This window comes from Lipophrys pholis (assembly GCF_963383615.2).
Source record: "Lipophrys pholis genome assembly, chromosome: 11".
NCBI lineage: Eukaryota > Metazoa > Chordata > Actinopteri > Blenniiformes > Blenniidae > Lipophrys > Lipophrys pholis.
Genome location: NC_137631.1, coordinates 12,322,740 through 12,341,273, shown reverse-complemented (window position 1 = coordinate 12,341,273; position 18,534 = coordinate 12,322,740). Strand labels below are relative to the sequence as shown.

At 41.9% G+C, this 18,534-nt stretch overlaps 2 protein-coding genes across 2 annotated transcripts; both read right to left on the bottom strand.

Moving 5' to 3' along the window:
- Positions 1–428: 428 nt before the first annotated feature.
- prkar2b (protein kinase cAMP-dependent type II regulatory subunit beta) lies at positions 429–9,024 on the bottom strand. Its single transcript, XM_080474574.1, has 11 exons — positions 8,543–9,024; positions 7,514–7,549; positions 6,126–6,178; positions 5,894–5,977; positions 5,577–5,683; positions 5,227–5,380; positions 2,669–2,770; positions 2,504–2,578; positions 2,311–2,379; positions 2,071–2,206; positions 429–1,840 (listed from the first exon to the last, which is right to left on the bottom strand). Exons 1-11 carry the CDS (start codon positions 8,805–8,807, stop codon positions 1,707–1,709), a joined length of 1,215 nt encoding a protein of 404 aa, XP_080330700.1. The 5' UTR covers positions 8,808–9,024; the 3' UTR covers positions 429–1,706.
- Positions 9,025–13,000: 3,976 nt separating this feature from the next.
- Positions 13,001–18,174, bottom strand: hsp90b1 (heat shock protein 90, beta (grp94), member 1). Its single transcript, XM_080475519.1, has 18 exons — positions 18,014–18,174; positions 17,443–17,545; positions 17,014–17,155; positions 16,797–16,913; positions 16,366–16,697; positions 16,051–16,162; positions 15,808–15,933; positions 15,530–15,646; positions 15,273–15,410; positions 15,105–15,182; positions 14,956–15,021; positions 14,589–14,858; positions 14,258–14,503; positions 14,024–14,160; positions 13,860–13,938; positions 13,577–13,732; positions 13,363–13,455; positions 13,001–13,281 (listed from the first exon to the last, which is right to left on the bottom strand). Exons 1-18 carry the CDS (start codon positions 18,060–18,062, stop codon positions 13,255–13,257), a joined length of 2,388 nt encoding a protein of 795 aa, XP_080331645.1. The 5' UTR covers positions 18,063–18,174; the 3' UTR covers positions 13,001–13,254.
- Between the last annotated feature and the right edge of the window lie 360 nt (positions 18,175–18,534).

The following is an 18,534-nucleotide window of genomic DNA, read 5'->3' as shown; positions in this document are numbered from 1 at the left end:
CGGGTCCAGAGGAGGGCTGCAATTGGTTCACAAGGACGTCAATCACAATCGCTCTTGTGTTCTATTGGCCCAGACAGGTGGGGAAAATGAAAAAGGCGGGGCCCAGTTTGTTGATCATCGTGTTATTGGATGAAAGTGAATGTCTGTTTCTACCCAGTAACAGCTGATTGGCAATAACAAGAACAATACATGGTTATTTTTTTATCTGCAATGTTGCAACAACGGCAAAGAAGAACTTGCACACGTAGCAGATTAATTTCTCGTTTCTGTGAGGAAGCCTCTTCTTTATCTTTCCACGGCAAAATCGAGAGAATGGACCAATGAATGACTGAATAATGAATGAATGGAGAAAGAATAGAGAATGGGAAACCTTGAATGAGTGACTTTCATTACAAAAAAAAAAAAAAAAAAAGACCCGACTCTTAATTATAAAACGTTCTTTATTGACATGAAAAGTGAAACATACAGTACCAGTATTGTTGTTTTGCCTCCAAAAACGACCAGAACTACTAATTTGGTGAAATATAAAGTAGCATGTCTAAGTGGAAACCCATCTTTTGATGATTTAAGCTGCAGACAAAAATACAAGAGACTTCAATTATTTATTTAAAAAGAGAGAGACAAGAAGAGAGAGCAAGAAGACCCACTTTAGATTCCTGTCAAATGGGAAACAGTATAAGTTGTTGGCAGAGGTAGACAGCAAATATGAATATTATAATAATGTATGTTTCACCTACACAAGAACAGCATGACTTAAATTTTACATTAAAACACAGAAAAACCCATTTGTCTTGTGACATTGGCTATAATGACTACAGTCTAGCGGGGCAACTTATAAAGTTAAAAGTGGGTCTATATAGTAACAGTAAATACTTAGTTTCAAAATTGTACAGCAATGTGTTGTATATTCTTACAAAACTATCAGCTATCTCTCTGAAGTTTGCTTTTTTGTAAAAGCATAATATTAGGCTGACAGCCACAAACACTTACCAACAATGAATTACAGCTTATGAGCGTGTGTTCAAGGGATTCAATCTCACGATGAAGAGAAAAGTGTTTCTGTAAAAATGTTAAGGTACTGCCAAGTCTACATTCTGTTGTAATCAAAATGTAAAAGATGTTACTTCGAGACAACACCCATCAAAAACCCTCTACTGTTTCTCATGTTGGGGCTCTTGTATCAGTGCACCTCCAACTGTGACAGGCGAATGTGGCATATTCGCACACAATTATCCAGTAAGAAATTCGCTTTGGCATCCGATGTCGATGAATAATGTTTAGAAATTTACAAACAATATCATACTGCAGGTGTAGCTATAACACTATGGAGAAAAAGGTGAGAGTTAACAAAAGTGTTCAATATACAAACAAATAATGCACCTGACAACGACAAGTAAAATCCACACTTAGAATTTTTTTTTTTTAAGGTGACACTCGTGACATATACCAAGCTTTAAGCAATGCTGCTTTGGCTTTACTTCAGTCCTACTGCTCTGTAACAAACTGTACTAACATGAATCTTGTCTCATGTGGGAATCTGACTTTGTCTCTTTCACTTATTTGACACTCAAATGTAGAGTACTGGATATTCACATTTTTTGTTAGAAAAGCTGTTTAAAGTGGATATAGACAAAAACATCCACACAAGCGTCCCCCCCCCCCCCCCCCCCCCCCCAATCACCCGTTCATGGTCCATTGGTGTCACCTCATGCAGTTTGTTGCTCGATCTCAGGGCTACTTCCAAACAGGGTCACCAGCTGCTCCTCATAGTTAGCAATGTTCCTCTTCATGATGTCCATACAGGGCCCTAGCAACCTCTCGAAGGCTTTGACATCCATGACTAGCAAGGGAATCACAAAACAAAACGTATCATGATGTGATGTTAAAGTCACCAGCAGCAGAGGCCAAAAACATGGGGTTATGGAAATGCCTTTCTGGGTGTGAGTTGTGTTGGTATTCAGATTCTCCCCTGGTTCAGAGACATACTGGTGTGTGTGTGTGTGTGTGTGTGTGTGTGTGTGTGTGTGAGGTGTAAGTGTATGAATCAATATAAAACTGCACAAAACGTACCCAAGCATTTGACACTCCCCACAGCGTAGGCAGATGCAGCTCTGGGCTTGTTTGTGACAAGAGCCAACTCCCCGAAATACTGGCCTCGAGTGCATGTGGCGATATCCACCTCCTCCTCCTCCTGGTCTTTTTTTGTCTGGTGTTGAAGAAATACAAACTGTAAGATGCCAGAAAGCAGCCAAAAGTATCTACTTGTGTAATTTTCATTAGTTTGTTGTTTACACGTGTGTACGGAATTACCCGGCTTCTCTTCATGGTGATTCTAACTTGACCGGACTCAACAATGTAGAAGCTATCTGCTAAATCCCCCTAGAATAACAATGATAAAGTAACTGTGAATGAAGACAGTGACACATGATGCATAGTTCATACACGTGGAGCAGAGAAATGAAAAGAACAATCAAAGACCAGATCCAAGAGAGCGATCCATTACCTGAGCAATAATCTGCTGTGAGTCGTTGTACACCTTGGTGGAAAGAACGTCGACTACTTTCATTCTCTCTGACAGCTGTGTGTGAAAAGACATTTGATCGATAATGATTTCACTGTAAACACTCCATAGACTTTCTTGACAATGGAAACCAAGGTGAATCTTGACCTCTAAAGATGTAAGCAGCGGTAGCGTTTCGATGAATGCCTCATACAGCCTTCTTTTCTTGGCGTTATTCTTCACAATGATCCTTCTGAATGTCAGACGATCCTAAAACACAGACGTAAAGAAATACTTTAGAATCATTTGCAATAACACAGTGATCCTTTTGAGTTCTGCAAATGCTTATTCCAATCTATTTATGGAATTACTTCATTCATTCATGCATGTTTTCTTGGCATGTTTTATGCAGATCAGCCGTGTCATCATTACTACGGGCATGTGAACTGAACAACACTGACTGTCACTTCATCCGGTAAGACTTAGTGAGTGGGGCACATTGGTTAGTAAGCGCACATTTTGTCCTGATAACTAAAGCTGATATATAATAAACTCAGGATTTAAGTAAGTTTGACAAGGCGAGATTGTTTCGGCTAGATGACTGGGTCAAAGCATCAACAAAACTGCAGCTCCTGTGGGATTTTCCTGGTCTGTAGTGTTTTGTATCAATCAAAGGTGGTCCAAAGAAAGAAAAGCAGTGCCCAAGCAAGAGGATCATGAGTGACTTAATTGAGCTCATCGAGGCAAAAACAGAGCAAGCGCTTGGAACATGTGGTCTGAGACAACAAACGAGCTACTGTAGCTGAAACTGCTGCAGAAGTTATTACTGGGGTTGAAGCATAGTGTCTCTTAGTCTGTTGCACAGGAGGAATTTACTGTAAATCCACATTATTGGCTATGTGGTCATTATGTTTTGGCTAATCAGTGTTTGTTTAAAAGCTGGAGTGTCGAACTCGTCAAATGGGCCAAATCAGTAAAATTACAGCATAGTGATCAAGAAAGACATCTCAAAATGATTCTCCTAAAAACAAAGTACACTATGAGACATTGCTGCAGAAAAAATATTACACTCAATTTAATATGTCTCTACAAATCCGGGACAGTTCCATTATTGAGGAAGTGTAAATGCAAAATCAACATTTACCCTTCTAAGGCAGCATTGTGTCTACAGTTTTCAGCATTGCCTTGGCTTTCATGCTAATGTTACTTTGCTACTTTTGAATGGAGCTGTTTGAGACATGCTGAATTGGCTGTCTGGCTGGATTGGACTCTGGTGGACTGGTTTTGGCCCACAGGCTGCATGTTTGACACCTTCCTCTACGATGTTCAGCATTATTTTGTTGACAATAAGCCTGGGAAAATAAAGATAACAGAGCAAGATAATAGGAGTATATAACTCATTGTGTTGTTGTTGAAAGTCATTTGATTGCCTCGCATTTTACATAAATAGCGTACTGACATCATGTGCACAATCGACATTTTGCTTCCGTGGACATTCAGGCGGGCCAATGAAAACACAAACGATAATTCTGGTCTGGTTCTAGAAACACTGATGAAGAAAATGGAAATCATAATGTAGAAAGAATCCAGAGAGGTTGTAAAGTCTGACAACAGCAACATAGTTTCCCAAACATTTCAAGGCTGCTTTGTACATTACAAGATAAAGTATCCAACAACACTTACATAAAACCTTTATCATCATAAGCTTCCAGTTCCAAATGTAAGAAATGTTCCTGAAGTGTGTCATTTTATAAATATGTAGAGTCTAAACACAGATAATGGGCAGACAACTAGTTAGATGGCAATGTAGTCCGGATTATCTTACTGCAGGACAGAACATTTGTGCCAGCAGAGGGCGCACTCCAGTTGGAACGTGGCTCTATTTTCATGGCTTTCTAGAGTAAGGCCCAGGTTTCTGAACTCACAGACATGCACAGTATTGGGCTGACACAGAGCTAAATATGTACTAATTTATTCCCCAAACAGCCTTTTTTTTAAAGCTCCTTCTATACTGTACACACAGAGGCAGTCGTCTCCATCCTCCACCAGCTCGGTTGAAAAGGGCTTCCTGCTTGTTTGCAAGCTCAAGCACATGCTACACACTGCTCAGGTCAACAGGGGATACAGCAGCAACCTGCCCTGTCTGCACAGCGATGACATAATGTAAGCTGCTACCTACACTTTAAGGACACGACCCTCTATGAGTCATTGATAAACAAACTGCTTCACACGACAAAGTCTGCGAGCACCTGAATATTCACCACAGCTCTCCTGACCACAGTTACAAATCAGTTTGACACTGTTAAAGCACAACGCCATTCATTTAAAATCTTCTGAAAACATTAAGCTCCCAGTACAGTTCTTACTGAACCAGAACAGGTTTCGGCTTAATCTAATCCCCCTGAATACCACTATCGTATTTTATTCTTGCAATCACACTTTTTCATCATCACTTTACAAATTTAATAGCTTTCTGTAAACAATGAATATGTAACACCATGTCCATTAGTGACGCACTTTAAATTTTTGTTGCCTCCACTCGGTTTAGAATATAATGATGTCTCAAGTTGGCTAACTCGGTCTCATGCTATGATACCAGGTAGCAGCACTGCCGCAGACAGCCTGCATGTTTATTTAAATCACGACAACTGCCAGCACAGCGTGTCATAAAAACCTGAGCGAGGAGCCAACTGTGCGGTTGCACGCGATTCCAATGGTTTACTCACTAGGCACCAAAGGGCTCCAGGCGAGGTGGCAATAATGGTGGCTGCCCTGGGGGTGTTGTACATCAACGCCAGCTCTCCAAAGCTGCCTCTGTTGTCATAGCAGCCTACCAGTTTCTCCGCGCCGTCCACCTTCACATAAATGTTAAACTTCCCACTGAATGAAAGTACAGCAGAAAAATAAACCGTGAGAGCAAATATATAGACGCAGCAGCCACATGTTACCATCTCATACACCTTTCAACCAGCAGGAAAAACATTGAATGGAGGGATTATGATGCTAATATTGATTGATCGATGATGTGATTACAAAATAATGACTAAATAATGTTGGCAGTGATCCTAAAAATGACCTTTCAATCACGTAAAAGTTGTCTCCGTCATCATCTTGATCAATGATGTGTTCTCCCTCTGTGAAAAACTTCTCAAACATGGCATCCAGCACCTGTGACATCTCCTCCTGTGATGGTGAGAAATGTCATTGAAAGATTTTGGTACAATATTTCATTGTGTGTTGTGATTTTCCCACTAAAAAAATATCTTTAGAAACCAGGCACAATGCACTCAACATGCAGGAGGAAGCTGCTGGCCTCAGGCCACGTTCTCCTTTGTGTGATTGAAGAGATGGCAGAGCACAACCTAGAGTAATGCTTGAGAATAATCCGCTTACCGGATCCAAATTCTTGAAAAGAAGAATGTCCCTGCACGCTTCCTGTAGTCTCTGTCTCTGCTCATCGGTTTTTGGGTAGGTAACCTGCAAGTGAAAACATCCTCTTGTTAGGTGCCCTTGTGTTAGTGGATAGGTACACAGAATAAGAAGTCATATATTGATCCTTTTCATCAGATTCAGTACAATAATTCATGTTGTTTGTGAAAAATCAACAACATGGGATCCATCCTACCCATGGCTCTTTATCCTCATCATCTTCATCAGGGTTGAATGCTTCAGCACACACTATAAGACAGAGATCAACGAATAAACAAAATACAAACTTCCTTTGTGGATATGAAGCTATATATGATATTAACTGGCTGTATTGTATTCACGTCAGACCACTTGCAAAATTCATTTTTGAAGATACACTTGAGTGGAACTATTTCATACGGACAGTAAAGAGGCTGGGTAAATATGCGTTGGGTGAGAGACATGCAGCTAATTGTTCTGCCAGCCATAAACGTAATCAGAATCACTACTCGGAGGTTATGCACAATGCTGTATGTGCCCCAACCATATGGCCGTCGGGTCACTGCAGTTTCAATCATTTCTATATTCATATATACAAGGCTCATATTAAGAAACACAACACTGATAAAAACAAAACAAATAAATAGGCAGATAAAATGCAATTATAGAGATTTCTTTAGGAAGGAATATACAAATACTCTCTATAAAAGAATATAAAAACAGAATACAAAAAATAAAAAAACAGAAAAATTAAGGAAAACACTGTCAATAACACAGGCTGCTTTGAGGTTGTCATGTACCTGTGAGTTGTTCTTACTTAAGGTATTTACCTGCCAGCTTCTTTGAAAAATTCAATTCATTAAATGTTGTGGTGACCAGCTGTAACAACTAGTGAAAATAATTAACCCTTTTACCATTTATGAGCTGTTTTTTTTCTGATTTATAAGGTGTGATGATACACAAAAATACATTTTGAATGTTAACAAGTAATTTCAGGCAGCATTTAGGCTATTTGAAATACATTGCTTGTCAATTTCTGATCTTTTAGAAGCAAAATACATCAAGAATCAATAAAATCAGAAATAGATACATTAATAAGTAAATATTGAGCACTCAACATAGCACACAAGTTTACCTTGGAGAAAGAATCCACTGTGGATTCATGCAGCATATGTTGAGTTAGCAGGTTAAGGGAGGTCAGTATAGAATTTTAATCATATTTCTTTCCTGTATTTTCACAGGGACAAACTAAACGTGTTTGCTTGTTTACTCTCTGCCAGTGCAGCATACTCTGTACCACATGTCCAATTCTGATTTAGAGTAGAATAAGGTAATATGACCAGGGATTACCGTTCACAATACTATTGGTCCAGCCTACCAAGACAACGGTCTAATACCACATTCAAGTAAAAACAATTTCAGAAGCTCTAATAAATCAACGCCATCAAAATCGTGAGACAGTAACACAGCACAGATGAAAAAGTAGTTTTCTGACAGTGGAGTCAATGGGAGGTAGCCTCAGTGTTTGTGTTTCCACCACTGACACTCTCCAGAGTTTTTCTTTTGACACGACAGGCTTTGAGACGGCAGGAAATGGTAACTCACCTGATGCTCTTCTGATATATCTGTTTATCACTGGTGCTGCAACACATGAAAACATACAACCATGTTGAAATGTCATAGCAAAGTGACTCCATCTGACAGGTATTCAGCCATGATCACGTTACGGTGTTTCTGTCAAGGACAGCTGCTTTGAATGGGATTTGGGTCTTTCAATCAAATGTAAACGAGAAGGAAATTCAAATGGAGCGAAAAAAAAAAAAAAAGACCCGGTAGAAAGTGCCAAGCTCATTCACAAGAGCTCCGTATGAAATATACATTAGATGGGAGGGCTTATCCATTAACAGCTTGTCAGCCTGTGAGGGCCAGAGAAGCTCACAGTGAAAACAATATAATTAATAAACTGGAGATGTCACCTAAAAGACGACACTGGTTGGTTTGACAGCTGAATAGGGTATAATTATGTAACCATTGCAGCCAGCAATTGCAGACCCCACTACTCATTGGGATGCTGTGTCAGAGCTCGAGGTTGCTGCTACTTGCTGCATGCACCTCGATGCAATCCTGCACCGGCAACGACCTGTCACTCTCATACTGCGTATGGATCGCCTCTTACAGTAAAGCTCATCTGACAGTAGATGCAATATGCTTGTGTTATTTTGCTAACCAGGGTATCTATAGGCCCGGCGGGCCTGCACATGGAACAGGGAAATATTCAAATGGCACAGATGTGCAGGGTTTTGTGGAGAAGCGAGGGGGCCTTTAAACGCCACCCTCATCACAAAGAGAAGAGGATGAAGAGCAGGATCGTTCATGGACCATTCAGCCTCAGTGACCATATAAGGCGAATGACAGAGCCGCGCGCTGTGGATGCAAGAAGGTGGCGAGCATCACTGCGCGCGACATATTCCTCTGCCTCTGCCTCACACCAGCAGCAGTGCAGCAGAAAAATAAACCCCACACACACACACACACACACACACACACACACACACACACACACACACACACACACACACACACACACACACACACACACCATATGTCTGACATGCAACCAGTCCTTCAGCCCACCTATGAATTCCTCGTCATCGTCGTCGTCCTCCTCTCCGTTTTCCGAGTCGATCTGCATGGCTTCGTCAATGAAATTGACCGCTTTTCCAGGTCTCGGGGCCGAATTCTGCTCATGGCCAAATGAGGCCTCTTTGGTCTCGCTGTCCTTCAGCTGGGTGAAGTACTGCAACGCAAACTCGAGCAAATCCCTGGGCTGGTTCCTTAACACTTCCACGGTAAAGCTCTGTAACAGCTCCGTCAGTCCTTCCGGAATTTCTATACTCATTCCTGTGATCAGTCTATGAATGTGGACCAAACCGGTTTGCTGCGAAGTCGAAAGGAGGAGAGAAAAAAATAATAATAATAAAGCACACGCGCGCACAGATGTGGAGATTTGATCCGACGCACCGGTTAGCCGCTCATCGAGCCTTTTTTTCCTGAATGAAAATGGCTCTGGGTTTTTGATCCGAGCATCTTCTGCTGCTTCTGGCTATAGGAAACCCACGCATGTGACCCAGGAATCCATGGCAACCACCTATCCAGGGAGTGCGTATGTGCGCAGCGGCGGCGCACAAGCTGCAGTCAGCCGCAAAATACAAATGACGGGAAAAGAGAAAGAGCAGCGCTCCGGTGGGCTCTGGCAGTCGCGGATCGATTTCCTCTGGCACAGAGGAGATCAAACACACTCCACAGACTGTAAGATGTCTCCTCTCCTACTGTGCACGTTTGTGCACATGTTTTTGAAATCATTCAGGATCTCATTCAATAGAGAAAAATATATCCAACAGTCGCACACACAATATCATATCATATCATAACATGACATGACATGAAATCATAATAATAATATGGGCTGGACAGTGGAGCAGTACTCTGACCACAGCAAGAATATTATGGGTTCAAATACCTGCCAGGAGTTTGCATGTTCTCCCCACATGGTACACCAATGTCCTCTATATAGATAGAACATATATGTTCTCTTGCTAGTTAGCTGATATTAAGCTGAGATGTCTCTTCAAAGTCTTTATAGTCTGTAACTGTCATTTTTGCCTCCATCCCAGTTACTCTGAATTTTCTTCTACAAATATGTGTTTTAAAATAATGATTTGTGGATTATTGGTTCTTCAACATTAAAAGGTAAACTTGCTGACCCTAACCTCCAGATTTCTTCTTTGCATAACAAAAAGTAATGTGACAACACATGATTATAAATGAAAGAGTGCCTTTATTAGTACAGAGACTTTAGAGTCAATTGCTTGTTCTAATTGGAGGAAATTGAATAAAACTGCAGACGGTTTTTCAGCCGTGGGACATTTGGGAACATTGTGTCCCTCACGCAGGTACTGCATGCCACCAAAATCTCCATGGTGGAAAGACATGTTGTGAAAAATACTGTGACAAAAAATAGTTTTGGTCTGAAGCTTCTCTGGCAGCAAAACTGCTTCCTCCATGGTGAGCTCTTTATATCCAAAGCTTGTTAGTGTTTTTATTGTGGCTAAAACATTCATGAAATTTTAAACTTTGCCGAGAGAAATAAGTTTCTATTCATGCGATTCATGTTTTTATTTTTGTTGTTTTACAAGTATTGTAAAGCTGTAAAGTGAAACACATCTGTCAGCAAAGGGTTAAATAAAGATCATATTTTGATGCTTTGGATTATTAGTCAACATTATGACCTCACAGCAGGTATATTCCCACTTTGAACCCACTGCAGACGTGCCAATAATAGACACAAAAAGATGCACTTGTAAAGCTTCAAAAGCTTATAGATTAGACTATATAATGATATGGATCAGTCGTCTTTTCTTCAGTTATGCCATTAATTAAAAAGCAACAAAGACATGGAATTTCCCTGCTGATGTTGCCCTGTGTGGGTTTTCTTTGGTTGCACTGACTTCCTACAATCTAAACACGTGTTAGGTGAACTGGTGACTGTGAATTGCTTGTAGGTTTGGATGTGTGCATTGCTGTGTTCACTCAGTGATGAGCGGACAACCTGTCCAAGGTAGAGCCTGCTTTGTTGCTCAACGTCGGATTGTTTCCTCCTTCCAAGATGAAGGTCAGACGTAATGCATGCTAATGATTATACACACATTCATACACTCACACACAGTTGCGCTGAAAAGGCTGAGGACTGACTTTGGTCCTGCAGGTGAGGGACGGACAGAAGAGTCCACATTGTCACACTGTGTTGGAATTTCAGCCTGGATGTAATTTCAGCTGTTTAACAGGAAGGAGCCTCTCTCAAGGAAGTAACGTCCAGTAAAAGAGCACCGCTACTATCTGCCGTGGTTATCATTATCCTCTGAGGCTGTGCTGCTCCATTATGAGACCCCTCCCCCTGCTGTGGCCCATATCTGTCACCTTTTATTAAGATGCCACAATATTTTCTCACTCTGGCGAACATATGGGGGCAGAGAGAGGGACTTGACCTGCCTGTAGTGTAACGCTGCTGTTGATCGAACACACAGTCAGCTGTGTGCCACAGGGCTAATTATTTTAGGGTGTACGGTACAGCTCCATCATGGTCTCCACTGGAAGAGTCATTTGCATCGGGCCTGCTCTCTGAACCGTGGATCCTGAATAATGTTTACGCCTCATGCTTCTTAACAGACCCTAGAGCCTGCGACTGCAGATTATTATAATATGCAAGGGGTTTGCCGAAAAGAATTGCACCGTCAGATGAAAAGAAATTGATACAGGGACAGGAACTACTGATGATTGACAAAGATAATGGCGATATATTATATTACCATGAAGTAAATAATCAGATTGTAAGCACTTGGGAGGGGAACACACTTCTAGATTATAACTTTAACAATAGAAATTGTCAAGGACATTGATTAAAGAAATGTGAAGGATGAATAATCTCCTGCATTTCCCAGTGTAGAATTCTGTATTCACCATTCCAAAACTGACTTTTGTTTTAGGAGTGCTGCCATTTAAAAGAAACAACCTTCTCAGCCCATTTCATTTTTATTTATCTCTCAGTCTATTTAAAGGTTCACATACAATGGCATAATGATGAGAAAGAAACACAAATAAACTATGTTACAAGGATTTGCTCCTTTAGAGGAATGTGTACATTCTGTAAACTTAAAAACCATAAACTCCAGTAAAAACCAATCTGATGGTAAAATGCAGTTTTACTTTGATTTACTTCAAAGCTTCCTTCTTTCCAGAACGGGGTAACAGTGCCACCAACTGGAGAAGGCTTTCTTTTTCCTTTACAATGCATTGTGTAATGGTTTCTTATATGTTCTTCGTCTGATTTACAATATTGGTGTTTTGACTGCTCTTTAGTGAATTTATGCCATCAGATATTTTCATAATCTTATCGAGTACAAGAACTACTTGTTGCAAGAAATGAAAGGTTGAGGAAACCATGGATATGTGAAGGTTTCCATGAGAAAGGAGAGGAATGCAATTGTGCTTGTGAACGGGAAAGAGGGAGAAACTGAGGACGATGGTCGCAAAGAGACTGGAGTTCAAGAACATGAGGTCAAGTCTTGATCCACTGTAGCAACCATCAACAGGACAATGCAAAAGCAGAATAAAAAAAAAGTTGTTTAAGCACACACTCTTACTCAGTGGACAGAAGATCCTTGACATACTACTGTGAGATGTTAATGGAAAAATACTCGCTATGCAACACAATTCAACTTATTTCTGTGTCCCATGTTGCTGCAGCAACTATACGGTGGTTTGCCTCGCAGCTCATCACACAGAGATAAGACTACACTTTCCAATGATTTTATACCACAGATATGCTGTTGATAATGCTAAATATTCTGTGAACAACAGAAGAGGTACTACTGAGAAGTGCGTGATGGCAGATTTAATCCCAGAAGAGGGAGTCCTGCTGAACGACTTATAGTCATACATCCTTTGTGACTGACCTGCAGCAGTAATAAAAGGAAACCCACTGTATCCCAACAACTGACATCTTTAAATACTTTCACAATTCTTAAAAAAAATGTATTACTGCATCAGGTTGATGTGGACATTATCCATCTAGATGTATGGTATGCATGCAGAAACTGTTTGCCATGCAGCTGCACTACAGGCTCTGTAGTAATGAACTTGAACTGTGTTCACTTCTGGGTTTGAGAGTTGTGAACCGCCCCCTAGTGGACAAATAAGTGCACTTTTCCTTAAAAAAACAAAACATGTTTCTCATGTTTGCACATGGGCTATACGTTTGGGATTCTGAACCATCCAATGCAAGAAAAGGTTTCCTCGAATTGAGACTTTCTCCACAAACACCTGTACAGAGGAACAAAGTGTAGTGGTTTGCAGCCGCTCCTCAGTGCAATACATTGGTAAGGAGCGCGTTTAGTCTAGTTTATTTCCAAAGAAAAAAAGAAATTCACTCAAGGTTCGACTGTAAGAATGTCTTTAGGTGTGAAATGTGTAGGTGATTGGAAATGGTATTAAACTGCATGCACGTGGTGTGCAACATGTAATACAGCGAAAATACCCACTTGAATGTTTTTCCAGGAAACATTTATTGATCAATAGACATGATTGCAGCTTTCCAGAAACAGGTCAGTTAAATATTAACAAATTTACAGTCATGAGGAATGTAAAAACAAAAAAACAAAAACCAAACCACAAACAATGCGCATCTTAAAAAACCCCAAAACCCAGGAACCCCACCCACAATAATGTCTACCACGGTGACACTAGAACCGGTGCCAGGAACCTTGTTGCGCGCGCTCCCAATCAGTGCTTCACAGTTCAATCCTGTCTGTCTTTTCCTGCAAAAAAAACAAATTGATGAATTAAGTCACCACGTTGATACCGATTGTAGCGGATCCCGTTCATGCAAGTGTTCTCACCGTTTCTTCTTCATCCTCATCCATGATTTCTTCTTCCTCTTTATCTTCAGAGTCATCAGCTGCTTCTTCAGGCTCCTCTGGTTCTTCTTCAACCTGTGCAGAAGTTGTCTCAGTTTATTAATGAAAATTTCAGCCACAAAAACTAAACTATTTCCACAGTGAAAATAAGCAGTAAATGTTCACGCTGGGAAACGTCTCCGGATCAGCAACTTGCCTGTTCATCCAGAGGGACGTTCATACTGAGTCGGAGCATGCGCTCTATCCTCTCGCCGTAAGCCTTGGTATCAGCCAGCTGGTAGCCCGACCTCAGCGTAGCCGTTTCAAACAGAACCACAGCGAGATCTGATGCAGTCTGGTCCTCGGCACCTTCCTGAGAGACAAGGAAACAAAACATCAGGCTCCATACACCAATTACTGTATTCTATACCCAAACTGTTGCAGAACTCATTTAATACACAGGAGAACTATGAGGGATCAATGAAATGGGTCAAACTTACTTTGACTTTGCTGAGCATCTGCTTGATGAGAGGATGCTTGGGGTTGATTTCTAAGGTTTTCTTCTGGCTGGCGTAATAGCTGAGGACGAGAGAGGCGATTAAAATGACAGAATAGAGGAAAGGTTAATGAGACATGCAGCCATGAATAGCGAGCAGTTACTCACTTTGTAGAAATGTCTTTCCCTGTCTGGTAAGCTTGTGCCTTCATGATCCTCTCCATGTTTCCTGACCAGCCGTACTGACTGGCAACCAGAGCACAGGGGGAGTTGGTGAGCCTCTGAGAGAGAACAGCCTTCTCAATCTGTTGGGAGACCAAAAAAAAAAATTAAAAAAAAATCAATCATTTGAGAATTCAGCAGGAGGAGCTAAATGTACCATTTCGTCTGCTGATAACTTACCTGGTCTTTCAGAGCCTTGTCCTTCAGCCAAGTAGTGAGAGGTTCGAATTCCTTCTCTTGGGCCTCTCGCTTCTCTTTGGCCTTCTCACCCTCATCAAATTTGACACCCTCCTTTGCCACGTTCTGGAAGCGCTTTCCATCGAACTCTGGCAGCGCCTGGACGCAGTACTCATCCACAGGCTCCGTCAGGTAGACCACCTCATAGCCCTTCTTCAGCAGCCTCTCTACAAACGGAGAAGACTCGGCCTGTGGTGTTGGAAGGAGACCGCCGTTGAGAACTCTAGCACGCGGTTTTAAAAACGTTGCACCCCACATGTATGCTTCCACTCACCTCCTTCCTGCTGGTACCGGCCATGAAGTAGATCTTGTCCTGCTTCTCCTTCATGCGCTCCACATACTCCTCCAAGCTGGCCAGCTCGGTTTGGCTGTTGGAGGTCTGGAAGCGCAGCAGCTTGGCGAGACGAGTCCTGTTAGAGTGATCCTCGATGACGCCCAGCTTGATGTTAGTTCCAAACTCTTTCCAGAACTTCTCGTTGTACTGCTCCTCTGCAATCTTCTTGATCATATCCAGAGTCTTACGAACCAGCTTCTTACGGATGACCTGTACAGATGTGATGAGCAACGCTGGTTAGATTCCCATTGAGCCTCTTTCAGGCAATGATCACATCTTCAGAAGTGCACTTTCTGGCGTTTCTCACCTTAAGCAGTTTGTGCTGCTGCAGAGTCTCTCTGGACACATTCAGAGGAAGGTCGTCTGAGTCAACCTGGCAGAATAAAGGTCACTTAGTGACGGTGAAGCAGAAAGTCAGCGGTTCGTACCAGTGCATGGCTCTTAAATGCAACTTACCACTCCCTTGACAAAGTTCAGGTATTTGGGCATCATGTCGTTGAAGTCGTCTGTGATGAAAACTCGCCTCACAAAGAGCTGCAAGAGAAATGATTCAAATTGTGAATGCATATTTGGGGAGAAACACGTCTATTCTATTTGATGCAAAACCCCAATGTAGGTCCTCACCTTGATGTAGTCGTTCTTCTTGGAGCCGTACTCGTCAAACAGGCCACGGGGAGCTGAGGTAGGAACAAACAGGATGGACCTGAAAGTCACTTCACCCTCAGCTGTGAAGTGGATATGAGCTAGAGGGTCATCACTGTCCTGTTCGAGAAAGACAAAAAGGTTTGGATTATTAATCACCCAATTTGAATTTAAAACATACACACAAGAAACTTCAGTGTAAATATATTGTGATTTGGCAAACCATTGTGTGTTCGTACCTTTGAGAAGGTCTTGTAGAAAGCTTTGTATTCATCCTCCTCGACCTCCTTTGCTGGTCTCTGCCAGATGGGCTTGATGTCGTTCATCAGTTCCCAGTCCCACACAGTCTTCTCAACCTACAGAGGCACATTGTCAAAAAACACCTGTTGTGAAACTTGTGAACCCACTGGCATCATTTATCCTCTTAATCTCATAAGATAGACAAATTCCCAAACCAGTCTCCAAGTAATTCTCAATGATTTTAAACAAAAGATGATAAATATACTCCTTATTTCACCTTCTTTGTCTTTGGTTTGTCTTTGTTCTCCTCTTCTTCCTCCACCTCAGCCTCGTCTTCAGCTTCCTTCTCGGGCTCCTCCGCTGCCTCAGCATCGTCCTCAATGGGCTCTTCAACCGTCTCAGTCTGACCAGTTAAAAAAAATAATAATTCACCGTTTGTTCACCTATATTCGTCATATCAAAATGTGTATTCAGAGCAAGTCTGAGTCAAAGTGTGGAAGAAATGGTCATTAGCAATCACCTTGCTGGCCCAGACATAGATGGGGAAGTTGATGAACTGGGAGTACTTCCTCACAAGGTTCTTGATTGTCTCGAGCTCCAGATAGTCAGAAGCCTCCTCCTTTAGAACAAGCCTGAAATTACATAGAGATTCATCTTTTAAGTCACAGTGCTGACATTTAAAAAAGTGTGGTGACAAAGTTCTTGTCTGCTTCTGAAAGCAGCTTAATCACTAAATTTGTTATGAAAGCATAAAATTCAAGTTGGGGAAATACAACTACAAGGGTGGACTTCTATAAATCTTGAATCATGTGAATGACGATGGAAGAAAACCTACGTGATAGTGGTTCCTCTGCCGAGTGTGTCTCCGCGGGGGTCACTAATGACAGAGAACTGGTTGGAATCGGACTCCCAGATGTGCTGGGTGTCGTTATTGTGCTTCGATGTCACGATGACCTTGTCGGCGATGAGGAAAGCCGAGTAGAAACCCACGCCAAACTGGCCGATCAGCTCTGAGGTGGACTGTCCGTCTGACTGCATCTCTGTCATCTTGTTGAGGAACTCGCTGGTGCCGGACTTGGCAATGGTACCCAAGTTCTTTACCAGCTCCTCTTTGGTCATTCCAATGCCCGTGTCAGTGATGTGGAGCATGTTCTTTTCCTTATCAGACTGAGGACGGCAGCAACACAAACACATTAACATGCAAGACTTGGGTCATATAGAAGACTGAATATAAATGAGTAAACTTTCCAGATTAATTGTGCATACTTTAATTTTGATGGTCAACTCTTCATTGGCAGCCATTGCATCCTCATTGGTCAGAGAAAGCAAGCGGATCTTATCCAGGGCATCTGAAGCATTGGAAATAAGCTCCCTCAGGAAGATCTGAAAAAGACAAACAAGTTCTAAATCATGCCGCACATGTATATTTCTAAACATGCTGAAGTAAGGATTACTAAAAATAAACCTATTTATTGAAACTCACCTCCTTGTTCTTGTACAGAGAATTGATAATCAGCTTCATCATGCGGTTAACTTCAGCCTGAAAGACGTGCTTTTCAGACTTTTCCCTGATTTCCTTAATCTGAGCTGCATTTAAGCCATCCAGCTGGATTGCCTCTTCCTCTCTGGAGACAGACACAGGTAAGATCAGAGCAGAGCGCACAACAAATCACAGCTGCCAGACAAGCACAAAGAAACCTGCTCAATGCCTCAGGAGATCGGTGTACGCCGAAGGCTGCTATTAATGAGCAGTGAACAGTCGACACTGCAAACCCCTGCGCTCATAACATGTGTGCACAACCATGGTCAGGCTGACCTTGGGTCATTAAGTACAAGTTTACACGACCTTTTGCTAATATAAAAACTGTTTTCTACTCCTAGGGTAGAAAGAGGCAGTTAAAGTAACACCAACCTCTGCACCACCTCATCATCTGTTCGGGAGCCATCTCTGCTTTTCCCCAGATCGTCCTCTACTGACCCATCCACATCAAGCTCATCCTCAGCCTTCACAGCAGCTGGAAACGACAAATATTGAAAGTTAGAATGACATTTTGGTTATAGTTTGGTCCTGCTGTGTGCAGGAAAAGACTTCACATGCAGGTTTGTCGAGGAGAGATTTCACTCTACAGTTACAAAATGGAAAATGTTCAACAAAACGAGAGAAAAACTTTGATTAGTCCAGAAATTACATATTGCCCGTTAGGAGCAGCAACACGAGGATGTGAGCTAACACGAGCCTGCTTCAAGACACAAGAGCTTTCTCCAGGAAACTTCGAGAAAGGCGATAATATAGTGACAGCCGATAACATTCTTGTAAAATATGATGAACGCAAAATCAACCACGAGCTCGACCATTGATAAATGAACACAAATTAAGGAATTAAGAAGACTCCAGTGATCAATGAGCAACTGACCGCTAGCTCACATGCTAACAGGAAAGACAATGTTGGACAATAACGACCTTAAATCCTCCTGCTACTCACCGAAGGCCAAGAGGGAGAAGAGAAGCCCTAGCAGCCAAGCTCGTTTCATTTTGGGATTGGAAGGACAGGGTGAGTGTTGAGCTCCTGAAACAAAAGCCGGAGGGGCGAAGTGCACGTAGCACCGTTCAAGCAGAGACTGACAGGACGCCTCTCCCACCCAAAGAGCCCACTCTGTTAAACCCGTGACAACCAACCAATGGCTGCGCACCACGCACAACCACCGGCCAATCAGATAGCAGCTTTCTGCACATGCGGCCCAATCAGATCCTTCAACATAAGTCAATAGCCGAAAATCGTGGCTGGACTTCATTGGATAAGAAAGGATGATCAGCAACACTTCCTAAAAATTTACCTTTCAGTGTGTAGAAAAAAAAAAAAGTAATATATCGCCACACGTCAGTTTAGGTTGTATTTTGTCTCTGCCAAGTCACACCCTGGAGCTCGGTCACTTTAAAGATGACGAATGCTTAAGTTTGTTGGTCTGCTGCCTCTGAATTTGCATTTCAGTGCTTGTTGCTGTG

What these genes read in the sequence shown, in the direction of transcription:
- prkar2b (XM_080474574.1), bottom strand. Translation starts at nt 8,807, where the DNA reads ATGAGTATAGAAATTCCGGAAGGACTGACGGAGCTGTTACAGAGCTTT. An exon ending in CGCTGCTTACATCTTTAGAG is followed by an intron (nt 2,579 to 2,668) that starts GTCAAGATTCAC and finishes TTTCACACACAG; the next exon opens with CTGTCAGAGAGAATGAAAGT. An exon ending in TCACCATGAAGAGAAGCCGG is followed by an intron (nt 2,207 to 2,310) that starts GTAATTCCGTAC and finishes CTTCAACACCAG; the next exon opens with ACAAAAAAAGACCAGGAGGA.
- hsp90b1 (XM_080475519.1), bottom strand. Translation starts at nt 18,062, where the DNA reads ATGAAACGAGCTTGGCTGCTAGGGCTTCTCTTCTCCCTCTTGGCCTTC. An exon ending in TCTACAAGACCTTCTCAAAG is followed by an intron (nt 15,411 to 15,529) that starts GTACGAACACAC and finishes TTTCTCGAACAG; the next exon opens with GACAGTGATGACCCTCTAGC. An exon ending in AGAAGAACGACTACATCAAG is followed by an intron (nt 15,183 to 15,272) that starts GTGAGGACCTAC and finishes TTTCTCTTGCAG; the next exon opens with CTCTTTGTGAGGCGAGTTTT.